Source organism: Acanthochromis polyacanthus, chromosome 21, assembly GCF_021347895.1.
Source record: "Acanthochromis polyacanthus isolate Apoly-LR-REF ecotype Palm Island chromosome 21, KAUST_Apoly_ChrSc, whole genome shotgun sequence".
Classification (NCBI taxonomy): domain Eukaryota; kingdom Metazoa; phylum Chordata; class Actinopteri; family Pomacentridae; genus Acanthochromis; species Acanthochromis polyacanthus.
Window position 1 is genome coordinate 16347003 of NC_067133.1, and position 25477 is coordinate 16372479.

Consider the following 25477-nt stretch of genomic DNA (forward strand, 5'->3'; position numbering starts at 1 on the left):
GTGCCTCAGCGCCACCACCTGGTGTGGAGACGGAATGCTGATGTCAAATTCACGAATTTAATATAATTTTAATCGGTAAAACGCTTCTTTAATACTTGAAATAAAGTAAGTATATTGCTCTAGTAGTCTGACTCTCCCTGCACAATAGTTGTTGATAATAATTTCAATTTATCACTGTTAATATAGAGCCGGGGCATTACATATTTATGCAATAGATTGTTTTGTTGCTTATTTGTTTGTTTGCTTGCTTTGTTTTGTTCTTTGGAAGCATCAGGCTTTAGTTTAATTTAATTTAGTCAAATCAACTTATCGCTTCTAATTTACTTCGTGGAAATATAGACGATTGCTAATTTCAAGCTAGCTGAACTTTCATTTTAGAACTTAATATGAGTTCTTTATAACCTAAGCCATTTTGACTTGAAAGAGTTTTAAGAATGAACAGCTGCGAGATCACATCGCATACACTGGTAGAGACTCTGACATGCAGTCTGAGAAAACAAACATGGTGGAAACTTGCTTTGTGTCGTTGCTAGAACAAGTTCTGGTTGTTACTCATCAAAATCATTCTAACCATGACAAAAATTGTCTTGAATTCAGCCCCTACACCTATATACTTACAGTTCATCTCACTGTAACCAAGAGCATCTTCATGCGAACTCAGGTAAAAAAGAAAAAAAAAAGGCTTCGGGAGCTGCTCAATATTCTCAGTGTTAAATGATGAAGAAACTCTTTCACCATAGAAATTTGAAAAGGAAAATGCTTGTCTATGTGATTGCTTCATTCAGCTTTACATGTGAAGCTTATTGAACTTGTCATCTCACGTTCAGTTTATTTAGCTCAACTAGTTTTACACTTTCACAGCTCACATTTTTAAGCCAGCAGGCGAACCTACACCCCTAGCACAATGAACTTAAAGGGTTTACAGTGCAGGTGGAGAGAGGCGACTGCTGCATTTAATAAACATCAAAAAGAGAAATGAGAAAGCAAACCACTTTGGGCCTGTTTCTTCTAAATGAGTTTTATCATTAGAGAATGATCTTTGATCTTTTGCCACATCATCGTATCAGCTAACGTTGTGTATTAGACGACATATAATAGGAATAATGTGACGAGCCACCTGTAAAAGTACATAAACGTGAACATTCTTTCTGCCAGGTAATAAGTGAAAGCGTAGGGAGGGACTGAAGTGCTTGTACCAGCCAGTACAGTAAGTGTTTTATGGGTACTTGACTGCACAAAATAATTACCCTGATCTTGTGCTCATCTAGATTTTGGTGAATAGACAGATATTACTAAGAGAGATTTTAGAAAGGAAGTCAAGCTTATACCGTAAATGATAAGTGTAACAAATTAGGATTTTGAAAATTGAGAAGATATGACACGTGTCTGTGGAAGAAGAACTGAGGTCGATGTCAAACAGATGAAGAGATATTTCTGGCAAAGAAGTGATGCTCCCCATTGTGAGCGGTATCGTGCTGCATGTACTACTGCATTCTGTGGATCATTTAAATATCCAAAGAGTTGTGTAAATACTTTTTTCTCCCAACAAATGATGGTTGAACTATTTGAAAACAAAACATTCACTTTGACTTCTTATGGTAACACCAAGCCACATAAAAAAAGACATTCAATTCATTTTATTTTCTAATAATATTTGAATTAATTCCAATGACAATGGCATATTATTATCAGAGTCGGCCAGTTTATGTAAAGCAAAATATATCTGTCCAAAATTTAATCTCTATATTAAATCCACTAGATGGGGCTCCATCCATGGTTGTGTTGTTTTCTGAAATGTAGTTTGTAAGAAAACAGAGTTTGATTGGAAGAACAGGCTACAGAGTCTGTTTCTGTCCTTTAATTTCAGACTTCATGGATCACTTAAATCTCATCCATCCTCTCTGAAATCCTGACTGCTGTTCTTTAATTTGTTTGCAGAACTGGTTATTCCATGCAACCATATAGCAATGATTATAAAGTAATAACTTACATGATAAAAATAGGGACATTCTGTTCTTGCTTTCTGATCTCCGTGGTCAGAGATGTTTGCTGTTATTAGAGACTGAACCTGGTGGGGCTTCAGACATTGATCATGTAAGAAACACCAAACAGCTGCTAAAGAAGCAGTTTATGCAGAGTGTTAAAAAGTAGTAACGAATTTAGGTGATTGGAGTTAAGAAATGCAGATATTTGACATTATATAAACGCAATATTTTTCAATGCCTGATGTCTCTGTCAATTAAAAAAGGGTCTGAGAGTGTGATGCCTGTGCCTAAACAAATGGACAAAGGCTTGAATATGTTTGTGGGACTCAGGTGCATTCAAGGTTTCCACATCACAGCAGATGAGCGCAGTGGTTTTGCAGCACCGTCCACCTGGGTGGCGTGAAAGTGGGTGGGAACATACAGTAACAATATTGAAGGAATCCAATGAGGGTGCGGCAAGATGATGCTTCCTCCCTCCCAAAAGAGCCCTTGCCTCCCAGCGGACACCACTGGGCCTGGCGCACGGGATTGAAAGTCTGAGTGCATGTGGTGTCCCTTAAAGAGAAGCGCCGACCAAACGGCACAGACTTTTCTCCATTGAAGAATCAGCGAGATGAAGAACAGCGCCAACCCGGCACCATGCGCTCCAGGCTCCCAAGGACCGCCTGCCTACTGCGAATCATTGCACTCTGCATCCTTCTCTCGCACACTGCAGCTTATTTTGGGTCAGACAACTAACCTTTTTCTTTCGGCCCACTGTATTAATGCGTGTCTTTGTAGTTGTAATTCTTAAAAGAGAAAATAACCGCAAACTATACAAACTTTTGCCAAATTACGCACGCGTAATTACGCACGCACCTCTGAACTAAATTGTCACTGTGTTGTTAGACGCCTCTGCAAGTTTTGCAAATGGATGTGATTATTTGTTGCACTAAAATGCTTCAACATAATTTGTATTTTAACGGGTAGTTTAGCTAAAGTAACATCAGTTATGTGGCTATTTTGACACCATTTTATTTTACAAGATTTGCTCGTTTTTTTTCTGCATGTCCTAGTTTTACTTAAATAATGCAAGAAAGAGAAAGTAGACTGGCATTGTAGAACACAATTAGCAGATGCTACTTAATAATAATATTAATAATAATAAAATGATGACAGTTAAACAATAATTACCTAAAAAAACATGTCACTTTTGATGCACGTTTGTTCCATGTGTATTTATCCTCTGCTTACAATGTCTAATATGTTTTGTTTGTTTGTTTTTTGTCCCATTCAAAGGCTGACAGGTCGGGAGCCCTTGGTGTTTTTACCAGGACCGTTTTCCAATGAAGCTCCGACAGGAAAGGCCCACCTGAAGCAGTGCGAGCAGATGACTCTGACCAGGCGACAGAAGAGACTCTGTCGCAGGGAGCCTGGTTTGGCCGAGACGCTCCGGGAGTCGGTGCGCCTCAGCCTGCTGGAGTGTCGGTATCAGTTCAGGAACGAGCGCTGGAACTGCAGTCTGGATGGCAGGGGAAGCCTCCTGAAAAGAGGTAAGCATTCAACTTCAGTAGTTTTAATTAATTTTACCAAAATCATATGAGATCTAACTTCAATATTTATGTTAGCCTCTAGTCAGGCAGGTGCATAGAGATGGCATTTTTTAAAACTTCTCATTACTAACTCTGGTGAAATACAGTATGTTTTATACAAAAGCTGCCCAGCCAAAGTGAAGCTATGTGAACAGGACAAAAACTGAAGGAGATGCAACCACATTGTCCTGTGGGGCTTCTGATGTTTATGGCAACATTAGTTAATCTGTCTAAACACAAAGTAATCTAGAAAACTGAGTGACAATAACTAGTATGAGCAAACTGTTTACCAGCAGAAGATCTGTTGCAAAAGACAGAATCAGACATGTTTGCTGTCAGACTTTAATTTTAAATAGTTTGAGTAATTCTCCAACTCAAAATGCCCATTTAGAAGTCTCTTAACATGCAAATTACCTTTAAATGTGGTGTAATTTAATGATATGAATCATAGAAAAGAGCATAAAATGCACATCAATTGATAATCTTTATTATTAATTTGATTTCTATTCGCTATGGGTGCCTTACTGAAAATAAGACCCTCATTTTTCCGCAATTTTCCTACTGCATTACTTATGTTACAACATGGAAATAAGCCTCAACTTTTTCAATATTTAGAGTTGCTGCATTTGGAAGAATTGCTAATTTATTGAACTTTGCCATTGTGACCTCTTTCTTATGTTGAAGACAGCAGTGCAGCATCTTATTTAAAGTCTTTCTCATAGCCTGCTAGCAACTGTACTATCAAAGAATTTGCGAAGATAACACCCGAAGACTCCTCTTCTTCCATTGATTTGACATACCCCTTTAAAGTTTCCCTGACATTGCATACTTCAGTATTTTTATTTTGCCCACCTTGATAAAACCATTGATTAGCTACACTTGGATGACCATATTGCAAACAGCTCAAAGCCCCTGCAGGTCTGTTGCGCATATTAAAAGTGCTTTAGGATCTTCCATGCTTATGCATATGGATATCAGCGTGTGGGAGAACATGAACAGGTCAGCACAGAGGTAATGAGGGAGTAGAAAGCCAAGAAATGTGGTGCGGTGTAGAGCGCTCAAGCCCTGTGGTTATTTTTATCTCGGGAAAGTGCCCATTCCCAGAGGAAAAGGGTGGCGTGATTACCCACTTTCATGTGGGAAAATCCTTCCTAGTCAAAATAATAATTAATTGGATCAAAATATACCCTGCTGATGGCTCTGGGTGAAGCAAATAACAGTGCACAACCAATTGGAACGGTCAGAAGAGAAACTTTGCAGAATTGCTGAGGTTTTTCTAAACCATGACAACCTAGGGAGCCCTTTGTAAACATTTTGACTTAGAGGCTTAATCGCTGGCACAAAGGCCATTTTGGTGTTTGCGTGTTATGAATTAATCACATAGACTCAGAACACACATTCTTGATGCTGAAAATAGTCCTTGTGTTGAAAGACAAAGTTTAAAATAATGTAGATTTAATTTGTGTTTTACACAAAGTCCTTCCACTTCCTCTGATGCCTGTTTTTTGTTTTTTTTGCATCTATCCCAGCATTCAAAGAGACTGCCTTCCTGCTGGCGGTGTCCTCTGCAGCACTGACCCATGCACTCGCCAAAGCGTGCAGTTCAGGCCGAATGGAGAGGTGCACGTGTGACGACTCCCCGGGCATCCAGCACCGAGAGGCCTGGCAGTGGGGGATCTGTGGCGACAACCTGAAATACAGCACCAAGTTTCTCAAGAAGTTCCTCGGCCAGAAGAGGGTCAGCAAGGACCTGAGGGCTCAGGTCGATGCCCACAACATCAACGTTGGAATCCGGGTGAGCTCTCTTGCAAAACAGCATAAACTTTGGCGCTTTACGACGTTGTTGCTTCCCAAGCCCAAGGCAACAACAACAACAGCTACACCAAAGCCACACTTAGCTCAATTAGTTGGGCTGCAATTTGACAAGACGATTACACCTCTGACACAGTCCCGTGCATCAGAGACTACAAAACTGTAATCCTCAACTGTATATTTTTCAAGGTGCCAGCCAGACAAACGCCCCCTCTTATGCTGCCATCATTGGCCGGGGTGGATAACATAGTGACAGTGGGTGAGGCAGTGTAGCAAGGAGACAAGATGGCTGTGGGATCGCTGGAGCCAGGTGTTCTCAGGCATGATAAAGCTTGCTGTGCGGGCCAACAGAAAATTAAAGGTCTCATGTCGGAGCGAGCGATTATAACCGTGGCCTCTTTTTAATATACGAGCAAGCATTTTTTTTCCACTTGCTGGATCACTGTGCTCTTCATAAATCCACCTAATGTTCACACTCACCGCTGTGTAGCTCTGAAATAGCAGGCCTCGGGGTCGCAGTCCCCGTAGCTCACACCTAGACAGGCCTGGTGGAGATAAAAAAAGGAAAAAAGAAAAAAAACACAACAGGAAGAACGCTTATCTTATCTCATCTTTACTGAGCTAAATGTTTTCCTCAGTTTACACCAATGTGGCTGAAAAGAGACCACGAGTTAGCAAAAACATGAAGTGGTCAGCATCCCCTCGTCTCACAGTAAAGGTGCCCTGAAGGCCCTCGGGGGGTTCATACCTGCAAAGGGAGGAACTGAGCAGAACGTTTTAACCCAGAAGCCGCCTCTGGCTTTTGCAGTTTGACCTGTCTCTGGCCCCCGCCTCGACAGCAGCTCTCAGCCTGACTGATTGCGCTCTCATCGCTGACCATCACTGAACTGTTTACCTACAATGTGCGGCACCAGTCGCCAAAGTGCTGCTATATTTTTTGGCACTTCATGCACAGAAAATTCTTATTGATGTTTTCCATGAGCAGGCATGTAGTAAAAAACAGGGCGGAGAGATTCCACCGTCTGTGCTGTTTGTCACCTCTGCCTCAGGCTTTAGGGAAGACAGACAGCAGAGCGGCAGGCAGAGCTAGTTTCAACACATTGAGAAAAAAAAATCGTGAGAGCTGTCCAAATGAGAAATGCGAGGTGAATGAAATACGACATGCTGAACAGTCCCCCTCAATCCATTATGTCAAAATTTTTGACTGAGGTGAGCTAAAGGCACATATCCGCAGACCGCCACCCCTAACCCCCACTACCCACCCTGCAGGAAACTGTCTCACTCTGTCCAGATAGACCTCCCAGATAAGACACCAGGTAATGAATCAAAGTGAAGGAACTGACATTTCTCCCCTTTTCTCCCCTCCGATGCTTTTTCTTTTCTCAGGCAGTGAAGAGCGGACTGAAAACGACCTGCAAGTGTCACGGCGTCTCCGGCTCTTGTGCTGTACGGACTTGCTGGAAGCAGCTGTCTCCCTTTCACGACACCGGACGGCTGCTGAAGTATCGATACGACACCTCTGTCCGAGTGCTGAGTGTCACCAACACAGCCACCGGGGAGACCGAGCTCGCGAGCCCCCGTCGCCACGGCCAGAGCCTCCGCACTACTGACCTGGTCTACCTGGAAGACTCCCCCAGCTTCTGCAGGCCCTCCCGCTACTCCCCCGGTACAGGCGGCCGGTCATGTGCCAAAGACACGAGCTGTCAGAGCTTGTGCTGCGGACGCGGTTACAACACGGCCATGCGCCTCACCAGCCTGTCCTGCCACTGCCAGGTACGCTGGTGCTGCCACGTGGAGTGTCAGACCTGTGTGAGAGAGGAGGAGGTGTACACCTGCAAAAATGCATGAACAAACGATGAGATAGAAACTGTAAAGGCAGGTTGCAAAGACCTGAGAAAGATGCTCATCATTGAACTTGGATGTAGAGACAATACGCTGAGGGATCTCCACTCTGACTTGCATGTTATTTTGGGAGGAAATATACAGATGTAACACTATAATATTGCTAATCATCACTGATCTGATATGCAACAGCTTACTGTAGGTGAGGAAGTTTTCAAACTAGCCTGCTTTTCTCTCGCTGGATGCACTGAAATCCCGCTCTTCTGGGAAGGAGGGAAACAAGCTCTTAAAACAGGTACTGGACTGGACTGGAGGCCACCAGCAGTACGAACCCTGTCTGCAGGGGAATTCTGACAATGACTCTGTTGTGTTGCAATCGTCCCCCCCCCCTCCATTCGACTATTTATTGTTCCAGTCTTTGTGTCTGTTGTACTGCTGCTTTGTACTTTAATTCTTGTAATCAAGTGTTGCCAATAAGGCTAAAGTGGCCTTAAAAGGAATCTACCTGTCTGTCTTTCTGTCTGCTGTGTTGTACTTTCTGCTGTGGAGAAGTTACTTTCAACGAGTAAAAAGCACTTAAGTTGCTCTTGCTACATATTACTCAAATAAATCCTAGTTAATGTTTAGGTGTAGATGTAGATAGAATCACTGGAACCTGTGTTGATGCCGCTGATATACATTGCAACTGCATGCATTAACAGGGTCACTGTGCAAAGACAGAAGCTGGGTTTCAGTTGCTCTTATGGAAATGTCTATGGAAATCTCTACATGTCGACTAATGTGTGCACGGCAGAACAAAGGGAAATGCCCGAGGTAATAGTGACGTAAACACTAAACACTGTCTTTGAAAATCACTTAAAAAAAGAATGAAAAAACACAAAACAATTCGTCAGCATACCAGCCTTGCTTTACTCTTTCTACTATTTATAGAACTCGCTTTACTTTCAAGTGTAAAATTGCCTGAATTTGAACCATTTGGTCTTCAAAGTCTCATTTAGTCTTTGTTCTGAAGGCCTTTGAAGAAGCCCAATCACGCTCCTTAACTCCCCAAATTGCCAATCAAAGAAAATCACCATGTTTACCCCCCCTTGATACTTAAATCTACTCTTTGTGTCCATATGTGCAGGTCAAAAGTGCACGTCAGACCCCAAAGGTTCATTTTTATTGGCCAGTTCATGGTTTGACTGAGCGATTATGAAACTGTATATATGATATGAATATAACTCATGTCAGGGCTCCAGGCATCTGACAATGTGGAATCGTTATTTTCTACCTCACTTCATCTTTTGGCAAATATCAGTAAGATTTATGAGCTATGAGTTATTCTCTCTGTAGATACATGTCTTTCCCTCTGCATTAAATATCATATTTTAGATGTTTGTACAGTTCTTTTGAATTTGGTAATATATATATATATATATACATATATATATATACACAAACCCAGATATCAAAAGTTTTTTTTATCCTGTTGCTTTACGTTCTTATTTAAAATGAATAAGATTAATAAATGGACATACATTTGTAAGACCTGTGTGTTTGTTGTGTCACAATTCACACGCAACCGTGCAAATACACCTGCTCCAAAATCTGCATCTATCCAACCACTTCCTGCTGATAGCGCCCTGCCCTCCTTTTCATCTGAAAATGCTGTGGTCTGGATGCATCACCCTCAACCGCCCAGTTAAAAAGGCAAAGTGGGTGGGTGGGTGGGCGGAGGACACATGCTTACAGGTGTTGTGCCTCTGGCCAGCGCGCCGACCGCGATGACAATCACAATGACGCCGATGACAAAGGTGGTGACTCAGCGGAGTGATGTCTCACACAGCGTCTGACCCCCCAACTCACCATTAGAAAGTTACAACCGGCCGCCCTAGCGCCACCATGAGAGCGGTTTGCGCGCTATTATCCCCTGAATCATAACTTTCCGCTCATTTGCGAGGCATCAGCGAGCCTACAGCACACAGAGGCCTATTGTATGAAGTATTTACAGTGTGTGCTCCACTGCTTTTGAAGTCACTCTCTAATTACAATGATTACACGTTATTATTCCTTATTAGAACATCAATTTCAGAGCCTCAAGTATTGCAGTGACTTTTTTCTCTCTCACAGGTTTAATTACATTTTAAAATGTCATATAATGGATGTACAGGGAGGTAGTGTTGGAGCAAATTATCTCTGGGTGTGATGAGTATACTTGTCTTGTCACTGGGATGGAAATCGACCATTCTTTGTGGAAGTTTTATGAGCAACAGTCATTGGTTTTAATGTCAAAACTTCAAGAGGAGTCAGTGATTTCAGCCTTTTGACAAGGGGGTAAAGCTTCCTTCTCTAACAGCAGAAAACACACTTTATTCAACTTTTTGATTTTCTTTTATAGAATTAAACATTGTCAGTAATGCATACACAACCTTAATTTTAGATTTTTAGATTCCTGAAATACAACAATCATGGCTAAAAAGGTATTATATTCGCTAAAATCCCATTTATCAGGCCCTGCATTTGAATTTCAGTGCTTTTTAAAAGATATTGTGTAACTTTTAAAGATGTTTTAATGCAGAAGCAATACAACTCGTTAACACATTTAGATTCTCATTTGGACATGACCAGCAGCTTGAATACTGATGCTATCTTTTGTCTTTCCTACAACAAATGCTGTTTGTAAGAAATTTCATAGAGTTCTTCCATAGACAGGGAAAATGTGCCTTCTTCTAAAGCTAATCTTTTGTTTAAGCAGCACCGGATTGGCTGAGAAGCAGACCTGTTTTCCTTAGCTTAGACATTTTGGAGATTTTTTTTTGGAAAGCAGCAGTGCGTTTTGCTCTGTCTAATAACAGTGTTGTATTAGCTGTTTGAAGCTTTGCATGTATCCTGTGCTACAAAACTAATTTCCCTTCTCAGACAATAAAATGGAAAACATCATTTCAGTAGTGCTCAAAATGCGTCGGCGTCTTTCTGAAGAGGTCAAACAAGTTCACACGGTCACTGACTCACCACATTAACTGATGATATTATACAATCGCCGATCAATTTTTAACTTCATTCAACTTGAAGTATGTAAAAAGAAAAAAAAAAAGCCACATTCTTCCGAGCAGATCTGCGGGATAAGGAACGAGACAGAGGAGTGTGTCGCGGACAGCAGGGCGGACAGGGGTTGAGATATTGAGGGACATAAAGGAAAAAGATGAGGATGGAGGGATGAGAAGGGATAGTTTGTGGCCCCAGGAGGCCTATCCCCTGCTGCTGCTGTTGTTGTTTTATAATGAACTCCTAAAGCCTTCATTTCCCTCACTACCCTGAGTGGAGGGGGCGCAGCGATGGGGGCTGCTGAGTCCACAGCCGGATTCGCACGCACAAGGCCCGAGGGTGGCTGCTTTGAGCGGGGTGGGGGTGGGGGGGTTGGAGTGAGCAGGGGGTGCAGTGTGCGAGGAGCTCCTGCGTTGTGTTGTTGTGTTTGAAACAGTCCTGACAGGAGACAGGTGAGGGCAGAAAGGTTTTTGCATATGTGTGTGAGCATACCTGCCGTGTGGTGCGCACACCTGTGGTCACTTCAGCGGGAGTGATGTGTGTTTGTAGTGAGGTCTTCCTGTGCGGGTGAAGGCTGCTGCACGCTGGAGATTCTCTCCACGCAGATAATGCAGGGTGACGATGGCTGGTAACTCTATCTGCTGTGTCTGCGATGGCTTGGTTCAGGTAAAGGTTACTATGCCGGTCGAGGCTGCACCGTGATCTGATAGAAGAAGATGAATTGGCAAATCAAAGTTGGGGCTTTTTTTAATTTATTTGTTTGAGATATGGTTTATATCCACGTTGCTTAGCAAACAGATATTATCCATAGCAGCTTACATAGCTTTCAGGTTTATACATCACTCATTTGTGTAAGAACAGTAGATGTTCAGTGAAGCGTTGAAGGCTTCTTAGCTCAAGGACACAAAGCACGGGCCTGTCCTGAAATCGGAACCTCTGAGCCCCGGGTCAAACATCTAAACCCTGCAAGACTTCCGCCTCCGAAGAGAAGAGTCACAGATAGCATCAGCGCTGGGCCTAATCCCCTCGCACCCTGACATTGCACGGGGGAAAATATGAAACGATGAAGACGATGAGGAGAGGAGTGGATCCGGTGAGGAGGAAAAGAGGGGAAAATAGAGAGACGGAGAGTTGTTGAATACGGCATGGGGTAGGAATTTGGAATGTGAAATGACTAATGCAATTGCTCAACCCACAACAAGAACATGCACTGCCTAGAGCTATGACAAGGCTGAGTGCATACCTCTATGGGGGGGGTCTAGCTCAGAGGCTGGGGTGGACTGGGATGGTGGCCGAGTTCCTCGTACCTGGTGATGAGATGCATGAAGAGGCGATGCTTACATGTGTGATGGTCAATTGAGCGAGCAGCAGGGTTGAAATGATGGATTCTCACCTGCACGTGAAGAGAAAAATAAACAGTGTACAGTCTGAATGATTAGGCCATAAAATACAATGGATGAAATAACTGCAGACATAAAATAGAGATGAACTCTCTAGACCCTCATCAGTTTCTGGGCGTTTTCTGGTTCTGTCACATTTTTACTTACTCAAGGTTCATTTTCACAAAAATATAAAGTCCTGCACCTCTATGGGAACAGTGCAGCCGTGGTTAGAAGTAAATTGAAAAATGTCTTCTCTGCAGTATGACGCAGTTATAATATCATAAATTTGAAAAAGAAAAAGCAGAACAGGAAGTTCTTTATTACCTAATTTTACAGAAATCTAAAGTCCCCATAGGTGTTATCAATAGTGGACAAAAATGCTGCAAACAAAAGATATTTAATACTTATGTTACTATTTGTTTCCAGACTTGTCGACTATCTGTTCAGTGTAAACACATGCTGCAGTTCAGCCTAATTCAGCTGAATAGTCCTTGATTTTTTGTTGGAATTTGTTGCATTTTCTCTTCTCTTGTTGCAAAATCACCAATGGCTTTTCGGTTGCCCAGAATTATTTGTTTATGACCTAATACGACTAGTTTAAATCAAATAATTTGGCACTTTTTTTTATAATGAGACATTTTAAATATTGTGAATTGGATTTTAAGCTGCTTAAGTGTTGGTTGACTTGCCTCATTCATTCAAGAACTGTTAAAAATGTGGAAAATTCAATGATTCTTTCTGTTTTTACAGTTTTCCACTCTGATAAATGGTGCAGTTTTAAAAGATAACATATCATTACAAACCACTGCAAGGTTAAAACAAAGGATTTACCTGTATGTGCTTTTTCCAAAATCATGTTTGATAAACCTGCAGAGCAGCCTCTGTAACTTAGCACCTACTCCGCATGAAATTAATCAGGATGTATTTTTAAAATCACTTAATAATTTTAGAGATTTTTTTTTAGCAAAATACAAAAATTTAACAAAAAAAACACCAAACTATCTTTAAGTTTTAGAACATTGACTGGACAAAACAAACAATCTGAATATGTCAGCTTGGGCTTTGTGGCATGGCTTTATAGGAATGGTAATGTCAGTCCAGCGGTTGGTCGTTCTACTGCTTTGGCCCCAAGTGAAATATCTCAATAAACAGATGACGGATTGCAATTAAAGTCTGTGCAGACATTTGTCGTTTGAAGAGGACGATCCTACTGACCTTGGTGAGCTTCTGACTTTTATCTAGGTCAAAATGTGAAACATTCCAGTGCTCAGCTGTACTTTGTGTTTAATGCTAATCAGCAAACGTTTGCAGATGGATGGTTCGGGTGACCCGGTCCCGAGTGGTGCATACCACGTGGGGACATATGTCCTGAGGAGTGAGTCCCTGGCTCGATTCCCGGCTGTGGACCACCTGCTGCATGACATTCCCCTGCTCTCCTTCCCCACATTTCCTGTCTCCCTCCAGTGTCACTTTCAAATAAAGGCCAAAAATGCCCTCCAAGAACATGTATATCTAAAAAACCATTAGCATGTTAGCAATGTAAGCAGGGCCATTCAGTTCAAAGCTCTTGCCAACCTGCTTACTTTGTTACGCAACAGTGGACATATTTGGTTGCATTAAACTTTCCAAGTGAAGCAAAAACAATAAAACTGAAAATGGACATAAGCAGGCTGGATGCTTGAGGATGTGATTACTGCACTGCAAAAACTCAAAATCTTACCAAGTCTATTTGTCTTGTTTTTAGTCTAAATGTTTCATCCCACTTGATTTCAGACAAATTCACTTCACAAGTGACATTCCAGCAAGACACAATGCATCTTAAAAATCTTGTTAAGTCAAACAATCTTCAAATTATCTTGTTTTGAGTTGAATTTTACAAAAAAAACTCAAAATAAGTTTAACCCTAGTGTCGTCCTGAGGGTCAAATTGACCCGCTCTAAAGGTTTAAAATGTGAAAAAAATAAAATAAAATCACAGTGATTACATCCACATTTTCAAGATTCTTTGGGAAATTATTGAACATTTTTTGGTGGGAAAAAAAAGACATGTTATTTTTTTTAAAAATTAGAAGTTTTACTTATATATATGTAATCGCTTTTGATATTTTTAGGATTTTTTGGAAGATTTTTATTCATTTTTTAAAAAATATTTACAATTTTCAGATTTTTTAAATATTTTTTTAAATTTTATTTCTTGCCAAATTTGGGGATTTTTTTTTAAATAAAAATTTTAAGGGAAACTTTTAAGGAATTTTCTTCCTGGTGTTTTTGCAAATTTTAATAAATTTGGGGGAATCTTTTTGCTGAATTTTGGGATTTTTTTCAGACAAGGCAACAATACTTTTTGGTGCCACAGATGAGGACAGCAGGAAGGTTAATACATCTCAAATTAGGAGGTTACATGAAAGCAAAAATCCATTTTTGAGTGAAAACTGCTTCTTCTTCTTTTCTTTTCTTTTTTTTAGCATGTCTGGCTTATTTTAAGATACCTAAGCTTGGAAATCCTGGTAAAATATAGCTTAAAATAAGTTTTTCCAGCTAATTTTAACATCTCAAGATTCTAAATATTATATTATATTTCAAGAAATCCTGCCAAGCCATTTTTCACTTGTTCTATTGGCAGATTTTTTCACTCATTTCAAGGTAAATGTTCCTTGAAATATGTTTTTTTTCTTGTTTTGAGAGGGGCATTTTGTCCAGTGTAGCAGAAAGACAAGGCATGGCACAGCAGATAGGACCGCATACCGTTATAGTACTTTCTTGTGAACTTGTTTCACACAGCAAAGATACCTACAGGTGTTTACTGGATTCCTTTTGAACAGTCCCCTGTCAGCTCCCCCATTGGGAAGCTCCTGGAGGAGGCTGTTCCCATGCTGCTCCACAGTAACACCTGCAGCACTAACAGCAGGGTTTACACGACAGCCGCCGTGATAGGACATGATAAGAGCTTGTGCACCTTCACAACTGACTCCCCCTGCTAAATGCATCGTACTCCTCTTGCTTTTCTCTCACAAAAAACACATACAGCCACACACACACACACACTCTCTGACCTCCATCGCAACCAAAACAAAACTTTCCCACAACAACGATGTCCAAGTAAGAACAACACAGATAAAGTCCAGAGCTATGTGTTCTCTCAACCAGCAACATCTCTTGGAAAATAAGTCTGGTATGTTGTCTGTGATTATTAGTAATATCTGTAGCTACGCTTTATTTCCATGAGCAATTGAAGCTTCACTGTCATTAAAGTATTCCATGATGGTGCCATCCAAATCTGTTGTCTTTTGAGCTCTGTGAACCACACACACACACACACACACACTCCAGCTAACTGACACTAAATCACGAGAGTGTGGTTTGGAGTGCGTGCATGACTGTGGGTAGGAAGCTGTCAGGCAGGGGAAGCCCGGCGCAGGGCTCCATGCCATCACCGTTTATGTTTCCATCCTCGCTAAGCCGTCATCCAGCCGCGGGGATGGACGGCACCTCGTCCTCAGAGGTCTGGGTGTCTCAGGTGGTATGGCTGCAGGGCTGTGTGTGTCTGACAGCTTCATGATCACTCTATCCTCTTTGAGATCAGAAGAAATAATTTAAAGAGAGGTGAAATATTAAGGCTGGTCATCGCTTTCACTCCAGACAGAAGACAGAAGGGCGGAAGGCACCTTCAGGAGCAGGGTTGGACAGTTTTGAACAGATGGTTAACTGCATTAAGACTTAAATTTAAACCTCAGGAAGCAATAAATTGAAAATTCTAAATTGAAATAGAATTTGTTCAGTGTAATACAAAAAAGTTTTTACCCCATTTGTAAGTTTTCCCCTTTCATTGCTTTTTTACTTGAATTATGGTCAGTTTAGTTATTTTTTGACAAGGATTTACAACAAAACACTCCTTCAACTTGCTTTTGCAGTTTTGCAAAGAAGAATGCCGTAAAATTGTGGAGTCCACACGTGCAAGCTAATTTAGGGGCCGTTTACACAAGGACGCTTGCAGGTAAACACGTCAAAATATTTCAACAAAACACCTATCGTTTAGACGAGGACGGCGTTTGGGGCCTTAAAAACGCAAAAATTTGAAACTGGTCTCCAGAGTGGAAAAGTTGAAAACTCTCTGCCGTTACGTTTCCGTCTAAACAGCAAAACGCAAAACTTTGCTGAGATCTGACCACGTCGCGTACGCGATTACATCACATACGTGCGCCGGTGCTTTGGTTTGCCGGCCGGTACAAAGAAGTAAACAAAGATGTGTGATTATTTCCATCCTTCGTACCTTCAAGCAACTCTGGCAGCTCTATGTACACTACAGGAGTCGTACCAACAAACGTGCAGAATCTGTACAGATTCCATTCATGAACATTACCGCGGCGGAGATCCGAAAAGGGAGATAGTACGCATGCGCGTAGACATGGCAGAGTTTTATCACAGCGCCACCCAGCTGCCTGGCATGCATATCCAATCGAATTCCGCACACTATAGAGTCACCGTATATACGCAGATTTCCTTCAAAACCGCTCGTCTAAATGTGAAATGACAGGACGCCACTTTTGCGTTTTCTGTTAAGATGGTCCTCGTATAAATGTAGCCTTAAACTCATCCTCATAATCTTAACACTAATCACAGTCAAAGGTGCTTCTACTAAACAGTGACTCAAAGGAGTGAATATTTATGCAGTCATTTATTTTACATTGTATTAACTGACACTATTTTGGAAAAAACAATCTGCTCTCACTTTGACATGAAAGAGTCTTTTTCTGTCCAAAGGCAATAAAAAGAGAAAACTTCCAAAGGGAGTGGATATTTATTCTCATCTCCCAAAATTGTAATTATTTCTATATTAAAAATATCAACAAATAAATGCAGGTTGTAGCTTCACATAACTTGGGAAGATTATGAGACAATGCACTTCTGGTTTTGCATCTCTTTGTGGTGGTTTGTGTTGCTTAATTCTTGTTTTGCATAATTTTATTGCTATTTTGCATCTCTTTGTAGCTCTGCTTTTGCAGCAATTCACAGTCATTTCATCACTGAGAGCAACTAGCCAACTACCTGCCACCGTCTCACCCTAGCAGGGGTGGCAACAGGGGGTCGTCCTTCTGATTCCAGGGGAGGATTGAGGGGAACTGTGCCACCCCTGGTCAACCCTCTGGAGCTGTTTCCCACCAAAACCCACCGGGACGTTGGGAGCTTATGAGTTTCTCCTGTCATCTCTGACAGGCCCTCATTTGCTTTCATTCAGCGTCTCATCACAGCTTCAAAGACGAGTGGCTCATCTCCCTGAGGGGGAGCGAGAAGATCAGTGTGCCTTCAAAAAATGACTGGTATCCAAAAATTGTTGACCCAAGGCAATTTTGCTCCTCATAATTGGCTTCTTCACTCTGTCTGTCTTGGGCAATCATTGCAAAGTTATGATGTATTATGCTGCCTGGAAAACATCATTAAGTACATTGTGTAGAAGTGATTCAATAACATATTATTTTCCCCTGATGATCCAAACAGTGTTATAGCGGGGAGGGGGAAAACTCTGAGTACACTGAGTGCTTTCTTCCTCTACTGAGCAATAACTCTGCTGCCGTGTTGTCTGACCAGGACAGGAAGACTGATCCACTAAGATGGACACAAAGTCTGGGGCTGAGAAACAGTGTTCTCTTCACATAAACTTCATTTTAACCAACATACAGTATATCTCTTGCTAAAACTTTAGTGATAGAAAATATCTAGATAATTCTGCATGTGGATCCAGGTCTGTTATAAAATATTCATTAAGAGAGACAATCATTGGATCCACTTCAGCTACAAGATGTGATTTTTTTTTAAAAATTGAAATAAAAATGTAGTGGTGGAATTCTTTCTTTCTTTGTTTAAAACAAAATGTGTTTTACTTTTACTAACTTTCTACTACATTTATTTCAAATCTGGGTCATTCCACCTTACATCATCAAATGCCTAAATTTACTTTATTAAGCAATGGATGTTAAAAATGCTACCTGTCAAATTTAAAACTGATATATATCAAGAACTTTACAAGATTTTTTTTTTGTTGAAAAGCCCCTTGACCCACTTTGAGCATGTTTTTTGCACATAGATATTTGAGGCTATGTTTGATCCACAACTGCTCAACAACCAGTAAAAATAAAAGCCTGAAATACTTGCTGTTATTTCTGATCATGTCTTTGATTATGATTAGATAACCAGATCAAATATCTTCTGATTATGGTTGAGTTGAAATATGGAAACTTCAGGCTTTTATCATAAACAGTTACTGAAATATTGTCGTTCAAACAGCCTCCTATGTCAGTGTGCGGAAAAATGTGCTGATGTCGGAAATCATTTAAAAAAACAAATGTAATTCAGATTTTATACAAAAAAAATTCAGGCAAATCAGAGATGGTTGAGGAGAAATTGTTCTAAAATGTGTTGATTTAGGATGAAATGACCCAGATACAGTTATTAGTTACTTTTCAGATTAAGATTTTATCTGTAAACACGATCAATTAATGAAATATACACTGTTACACTGAAAGCAGTGAATCAATTTGTTTCTATCTCTCACTTGACGACACTAAAATAATGTTTCCATGTGAATAAAGTGATAGCGATATCCCACAAAATAAAAGAGGTAAATGAACAGAATCCTCACGATGCAAAATGTGAGGATTTCAATATGACAGTGACATTTTTATGACACGCTAGGTGTAACCACATGTGATACCTGGGTCAGTCAGAGTGGCGTGATCGAGCTCCACACCTGGAGTCTGGATTCCAGTTTGAGCCCGTGGTGCTCAGGTGTGGAGGAAAACCAGTAAGCTCATCTCATCCTTTCCTCGGGGCTGAAACATAAAGGACAGACAGAGAGAACCCCACGACCTTCAGAGAGAGAGAGAGAGAGACAGGCAAATGTGCCTCATGTACCGCTCAGAAATGATTGGAGGGTGGGGGGTTATTCCACCTCCTCTCGTCTTCTTCTCCACTCTGAGCAACAGGTTAAGGCTGTGCACATCCAACCGCTGCCCCGGGGATATGTTATGACAACCGAAAATGGTGAACAGCGAGAGCAAGAAGTGGCATGAACAGATCTCAAGGTTTCTGACATGTGGGGGTGGGTGAAAAGGACCTCTGTTGAGAAGTGTCTAGCCTGGAGATACAACCATCATCTCACGTACCATCAGGCCGCCGTGGAGAACTGTCTGGGCCGACTTCTGGTTACTGTGTTGAAGGAGGAAAACAAATACAGCTATCAGTGGCAAACAGGAGCTTGCAGCAGCTCACAGCATTAATTATGTCAAAGGATGCTTCAGTTTGCTTCGCCTGCTCCTGGACTCATTGATTCTCCCCCTCCCACATCGGCAGGCACCACAGTGACGGAGGCTCTGGGGTGAGGTGATTGAGATGTGGTTTTGTTAAAGTGCCAGGCAGCGCCCCGGGACGATTTTCCTCCCACTAAATCACTAAGGAACTATTGTGAAATTTTCACAACTTGTTCTGGGAAATCCAATCATGCCACTTTCACACATTACTTCTTGACAGTCGGTCTGTGGCTGGCAAATTCACAAATAATCCATCCCCCCTTCTCTGTCATTCCCTCCTCAGTGATGTGTGACTTGTAATCTCACCTCACCACGAAAACTTTTATATTATTAGTGTTGGTGTCTCTGACTGCAGGCGAGAAGGAAGAATCTGGATGGACACACAGGAATATTCTCACACCTATCTGTGGAAAAAAACAGAGGATAGCCTAATTAGAGCCAGTCAAGGAGAGATGACAAAAGCTAGCCTCAGGAGATGTTTCTCAGAGTCTTTCCTGTCACATGTCTACATGTCAATAGATTATGCCATACGCTCAGAGCTTGTCTTAGTAGGCCAAAGGACTTCTGTCAGCTATAATGTTTAACAGAATATCAAATGTAATGGAAAATGTAGCCTACAGCCCAGATTTAAATTTGGCAAGTTTAAGTGAATAACCTGAAGTAAGTTGTCATTTAAGGAGTGTTTTGAACCAGGATTTATTGTCTGCATGGCATTCAGTGCAAACATCTGGTGTCCTGTTTCACCTTAGTGATGTACAACAGCATTTAAGACTTAAAACCAAGAAGGAAAATCACAAAATTAAATAAATATTGGAATTTTGTTGGGTTTCTTAACATTCCGCCTCCACTGAACGGCTGAAGCTAGGTAGTTTTTACTTAAACATCATCTATAAAGCCAAATCCAGCTGTGGATCATGATTCTTCAATTTTAGCCACAGCACTAAGCGTAGCAAAAGCTCAGTCAGTGGCTCAGTTCAGAAAATCAAACAGCCACCTGAACAAATAAGCAATTGTAAAGCATTTTATTCTTCTATGATGTTGCTGACCCTAAGCAACTTTGTTTCTTGTAATTGGCTTCTCTAGCTTGAGCAATCATTGCAGGGTTGTGATGTGTTAGACTGTTTTATAGTGGTTATTATTTAAATATCTGCTTTAAATGTTTTACTGCTGCTTTTAGGATAAGGTAAGATAAGGAAAGTGTTGTGCAAAGTATTGTTCAAAGAAAAAACAAGCCAAAACACAAGAGACTAAGTGCCTGGCAAAAAAGGAATAAAATGTAAGCACATCAGTGACATAAAATTAGTAAGCCAATAAGACTAGAATAGAAAAGTAAAAAGCAATGTGGTAATAAGCAGCACCACATACCATAATGATAAATAAGAAGAAGATTGTGTCTCACAAAAACTGAAGAGCAATTGCCTTTCCCTACATACAGTCTATGTAAGTACACATGTAAAACTCCATCCTCATGTCGTAAATAAGAGGCGGAGTGAGCGCTCTTCACTTCTGTCCTCTCTGTGGTGTGACGCCACGCAGCTTCCGTACACAAAGCTCCGCTGATGACGTGTTCACTCTCCTACCATTAGTTAGCTTGCTAGCTTAGTTACCTGTCAGAATAAACGTGTTCTAATAAAAAAACAACAACAGTGTTATACGTTAAAGGAACGCGCCGCGTTTCATTAAATCGCTGAAAATGGAGACGCTTTACCACCAGACGAACAAGTGAGTGAGCCTGTCTTCTCCTGGAGCATGTACACTCTGTTAGCTAACTTAGCTAACGAGTGAAACTACCTGAAGCAGCTAATTAGTCGCCTTTTAACTGTAGCAAACTAATAATAACAGGCTGTGGTTATTGCTAGTGACAATATGACCACTTACGCTCGTAAAAGTGAAAAAAATGAAAAGAATTAAATTGGGTTTCTGTTCAGTAACGTTCTGTTTATTCTGGATTAGGCAAATCCAGGAGGTGCAGTCTCTAATGGGAAATCTGGAGAAGACAGACCGTCAGTCAGTCCACTGTGAGTAGAGAGCTGTCATGGTTTATTAGATTCAGCTCATCCATGTGAATGTTGCATCAGTGTTGATTGTACCACCTCCAGTCTGCTTTCTTTTGAATGGGTTTCTAAATTCTGCTCAGTACAGACTCCTTGTCGTGGCTGCCTGCTGTTCTTTTGTACATAATGACAGAAAGGGGGGCTGGTGTTAGTGCCCTGGCTGATTGTTTTCTGTGGATGGTGCCTACTCCATCAGCCCTGGGCCAGGCTGGTGCCAGGGCAGGAAGCAGCAGGGTGGGTGCAGTGACAGGAGGCTGGGAGGGCTTCTGTCAGATAATGGTGGGAGCCAGGCAACCCTCCTCCACACCCCTTTCACGAATTATGACATCAACTTGTATTTTAACCACAGGGAGGATGTAAACCTATACAGTCACTAGTACGGGAGAGGGTCCTTCTACCGATAAGTGCAAAACTAAGGGATCTGGGTACAGTGTGGCCAGGTACAAATTTGCCCTAACTTTTGAATAAACGTGTCAGTAAGAAAGCTTGACACAGTTTCAGAAAGAAGATGTGACAAAATCTGTTGTAGAACTGCAAGAATCAGTTGATCATTTAGTCAATTATTTAAAAAATATAATTATTCACCCCACAGGCTGCTGGATACAACTTCCTATTGTTAGAATTTCATGGTTTTTTTTTATAGAAATAAGTAAACTATTCAGTTTTCACTTTGGATTGTTACTGCTACTGCTGGTTATAATTCACTGTCCCATTCCTTCCTCTAACTTTTCGTTCTTCTTTCTCTCAACTTTCAAGTGTTAGAGAACGAACTACAAGCTAGAATCGACCAGATCTTCACTCATTTAGAACGTCTTGAGATCCTGGCCAGCAAGGAACCACCAAACCGCCGCCAGAACGCCAAACTGTGAGTTTGTAGCAGTTGAGGAGCAACCGTAAAGCGCCAGAACTGGTAGGCTGAACCGTATCTCATAAAGACACAGGCAGGGTGTAGGAGATGAGACAGGCGGACCTGTCCTGCCCTGTGGCGATGTGGCTCTATGAAAACATTTCCTCAGAAGCCCCGTCATCACCAGCATTCCTGCTGCATCGGGCAAAGATTAATTTCTGAGCTGGGTAAACAGGCCTTAGGGGACACAGTACACCCCATTCCACAGCACTCCTGTGATCTTAGTCGGTCTCCAGTGGGGTCTGAGTGAAGCTAAGGAGAAAGGGAGGCTGTGAGACACTCTTCATTCCAACCACATGAGATTTGAGGACAAAAGAAGTGTTCTCATCATCCAGAGCAAGTGTGAATACTTAGAATTGTGCATAAGCTGCAGTAAGAAAAAGGAGGAAGAAGAAAGTGAGCAAGACTTTTAAAGAGCTTTTCAATAAAACACAGAGAGCAATTTAATGCTCTTTTCATGGTTGCACTGCTGTCAAAGAATGATGGACAACCAGTGCGTACAATAAAGCCGACAGTGACAATTATCTATCAAATAGAAGAATTGACTGATTTTTCTGTCAGTGTTACTTCTCCGTAATTAATAAATTACCATGAACTGGTCCCAGATGAGTGGGAGAAAAGTGATGAATGGATTCACCAATGAGAAAATAGTAGTTTATCTCAGTTTTTGTTTTCGATGACACTTTGCCATTACAAAACAATAACCCAAAAATGAGTCTGTTAACGAGTATTGTCTCCTGCTTCACAATCAGATACAAAAAAATTGCTTTAGCCCATTTAACTGTCCCAGTAGATAAGAGAAAAATAGGTATTTCCAAATGAGTGTAAAGGTCTTTAAATATAACATTCAATGGTGTTTTTTGAGGGAATTGAATCTAGCTTGATATCTCCTGGTCTGTTATATTTGAGAATGTTTTGTGCAGTTGTGAAACTGAATAAAGAAGTTTCATTCTCTCAAACAGACGAGTGGACCAGCTCAAGTATGATGTTCAGCACCTCCGGACTGCCCTGCAAAATTTCCAGCACCGACGCTACGCCAGAGAGGCCCAGGACAGAGAGAGGGAGGAACTCATGAGCCGCACCTTCACGACCAACGTAAGTCAAATGTATCTTTAAACAGAATGGAAAGTACACCAGATAAGAGTGATCAGACTCAGGGTGTGGCTGGTAAAGTTAGCAGCCACTTTATATCCAGTGACTCCAACTTTAAACCTCTGAAAAGATGTGTCAGTCTGTGGAATAAAAAATGTCGTTCAACAGGATGCAGATACCTCCATCCCCATAGACGAGACCCTACAGTTGAACTCCAGCTTGCACAACGCGCACAGAGGCATGGACGACCTCCTGGGCAGCGGCAGCAGCATCCTCAACGGCCTCCGAGATCAGAGATCGACACTGAAGGTACGTGCTCACAGCAACGGCTGATCTAGCCAAATAAATCTCTGCCTGAGCTGAACAAAGGAAAAGTATATGAGGGTGAGTTGAATTCTATTCCCTGACCCAGTTTCTGGTGTCCACATCGATCACAATAGTCTTATTGTTAGTGCATATGCTCACCGAGAGCCTGAGTCCTTGTTTCCAGGGAGGAGATGGGCTTCCTGGCTTTGCTTCAGGCCTCGTCTTATCAGGGTGTGTCTGTTGATCAGCACTCACAGCCTGGTAGTCTAGCCATGAGAGACTTCTGACAGAGTGGCGCGTCAGGGAGGGTGTTGGCACTCAGCGTCTCTAACAATCAGATGAATTAGTGTAGATAATTACAATGCGGTCATGTAATGCCGACACTGTGTGTATTTATGGCTGTTCAAGTCTAATCTGTCACACGTGATCATTGCTGTTGACACGAACGTGGCTGTTTTGGCTCTGCACAGGGGACCCATAAGAAGATGCTGGATGTGGCCAACATGTTGGGGCTGTCGAACACAGTGATGAGACTTATAGAAAGACGAGCCACCCAGGATAAGTTCATCATGATCGGAGGCATGCTGCTGACCTGCGTCTTCATGTTCCTGGTAATCAGATACCTGGGCTGACCGCCATCCAACCGCAACGATGGTTTTTTGATCAGTCGAGGACATTTCTGCAGCACATCATCCCTTCATGATATGAATTTTTGACATTAAAGTAATTTTTATAAATTGTGCCATTATATTCAGTTTAATTATTTTATTTTTGGAACTTGCAAAATGGTAAGGTTGAAGACCTTACTTACAGACAGTATTTTGCTCCACCTGAAGCTTGAAGGTGTTGAACTCTCCCCAATGGTCAGCGTTCCTCCCAGATACTGCCACACACCCATTTTTATTAAAACCACTTCTGTAAAAACTGTAAATCACTCATGACTGTACCCAAATGGCTTCTTAAAAATACGTTAGATATTTATACGGAATTTGCTTTTGTCTCCAATGAAAAGTTGTTTTTCTCCTTCAGTTGTCATTAATGCTGTTGGTGTCACTCTGCCTTGTTCAACATGTTTCATAGAGAAATACAAATACTGGTGAGGAAATGTTCATAATGCTGTGTGTGTCATTACACTGCAACTTCTGAATGCTCACAGGAGAATCTTTGGTTTTGTGTATCATAATTTACAGTCCATACCAGCTTAGTAGGTACACCAAGCTAATACTACAAGTCTAATACAAGATGACGACCAAGTGATAGAAAAACATCAGTATGATGTGGTACAATTCACCAGCGCCACAAACAACATCCTCCAAAACCAACATAAAGTTGAATTAACATGCCTTAAAAGCACTTCAATTAAAAATTAAATTCTAATCTTGATTTGTTGCATTAGACTGCATTAGCTTTAGCAAGATGTACCTAATAAACTGGGAAATTAGCATATGTTATACACTTGAGATAAGCAGGATGGCAACAATAGTCCACTGAGAAACAGAATGGAATCAACAGCCCTTTTCTAATGGTTACGTGTTTTCTCTTGGGTCTAGTCTCACTATGTGAGTGATTTAATTCTCCTAACAGAATAAAACATGCATCATCTCCTTTGTTTATCTTCCTCTAATGATTCTGCTAGTAACAGAAACAGCACACTCATTTTTCTTTTCAGTCTGAAGAGTAGCTTATGAATTCAAAAGAGAACTACACTCCACATTATTAGGGATTTTGTAGATTTGCTGCTTTTACTAGTCTATTCAGTGCAACTAGAGCACCATCTACTGTTTTACATTTGTCAGTAACAGCTGCAAGAACTGTTTCACAAAACCGGGAGAACTTCATGGAAATATGACCAGACCTTCTTTAAAAATATATGCAAGTGTCGTCATTCTTGTGACTTACTGTGTTTATGTGAATTTCATTCATGTTACGGAAAGCAACACATGAACTCTTTTTTTATTTTTTTTTTATTTGCTGAAACAAGGGTTAAGTTTTTAAAAATACAGCGTTGCTACTTTTGGACAGATCACTATCGTATGCCATCCCAGCCCGTCTTTGCTGGGGCGATTAAGAAATAAACTTGATAAAATACGCAAGTGTCCATCTTCCATTCGACTCGTCATTCTGCTTTTTTCCGGTAGCAATCTCAACCCTTGTGCGTGTTAATAGGTTAATCTACAGCAGTTGTATTTACAAAAT

At 41.2% G+C, this 25477-nt stretch overlaps 2 protein-coding genes across 3 annotated transcripts; both read left to right on the forward strand.

Moving 5' to 3' along the window:
- Window positions 1–1687: 1687 nt before the first annotated feature.
- wnt9b (wingless-type MMTV integration site family, member 9B) lies at window positions 1688–7720 on the forward strand. Of its 2 annotated transcripts, XM_022204661.2 has the most exons (4): window positions 1688–2710; window positions 3264–3517; window positions 5086–5351; window positions 6755–7720. In XM_022204661.2, exons 1-4 carry the CDS (start codon window positions 2625–2627, stop codon window positions 7214–7216), a joined length of 1068 nt encoding a protein of 355 aa, XP_022060353.1. In that variant the 5' UTR covers window positions 1688–2624; the 3' UTR covers window positions 7217–7720. The 2 variants fall into 2 exon arrangements, with proteins under 2 accessions (XP_022060353.1, XP_051797198.1); XM_051941238.1 differs by lacking the exon at window positions 1688–2710 and having other exon boundaries at window positions 3149–3517.
- Window positions 7721–20445: 12725 nt separating this feature from the next.
- gosr2 (golgi SNAP receptor complex member 2) lies at window positions 20446–25369 on the forward strand. Its single transcript, XM_022204654.2, has 6 exons — window positions 20446–20644; window positions 20876–20940; window positions 21733–21841; window positions 22846–22978; window positions 23144–23284; window positions 23752–25369. The coding sequence occupies exons 1-6, from the start codon at window positions 20616–20618 to the stop codon at window positions 23911–23913; spliced, it is 639 nt and encodes a 212-aa protein (XP_022060346.1). The 5' UTR covers window positions 20446–20615; the 3' UTR covers window positions 23914–25369.
- The last annotated feature ends 108 nt before the right edge of the window (window positions 25370–25477 follow it).

What these genes read in the sequence shown, in the direction of transcription:
- wnt9b (XM_051941238.1), top strand. Translation starts at nt 3,169, where the DNA reads ATGTCACTTTTGATGCACGTTTGTTCCATGTGTATTTATCCTCTGCTT. An exon ending in GGGAAGCCTCCTGAAAAGAG is followed by an intron (nt 3,518 to 5,085) that starts GTAAGCATTCAA and finishes CATCTATCCCAG; the next exon opens with CATTCAAAGAGACTGCCTTC. An exon ending in ACATCAACGTTGGAATCCGG is followed by an intron (nt 5,352 to 6,754) that starts GTGAGCTCTCTT and finishes TTCTTTTCTCAG; the next exon opens with GCAGTGAAGAGCGGACTGAA.
- gosr2 (XM_022204654.2), top strand. Translation starts at nt 20,616, where the DNA reads ATGGAGACGCTTTACCACCAGACGAACAA. An exon ending in CTTTACCACCAGACGAACAA is followed by an intron (nt 20,645 to 20,875) that starts GTGAGTGAGCCT and finishes ATTCTGGATTAG; the next exon opens with GCAAATCCAGGAGGTGCAGT. An exon ending in CGCCGCCAGAACGCCAAACT is followed by an intron (nt 21,842 to 22,845) that starts GTGAGTTTGTAG and finishes TCTCTCAAACAG; the next exon opens with ACGAGTGGACCAGCTCAAGT.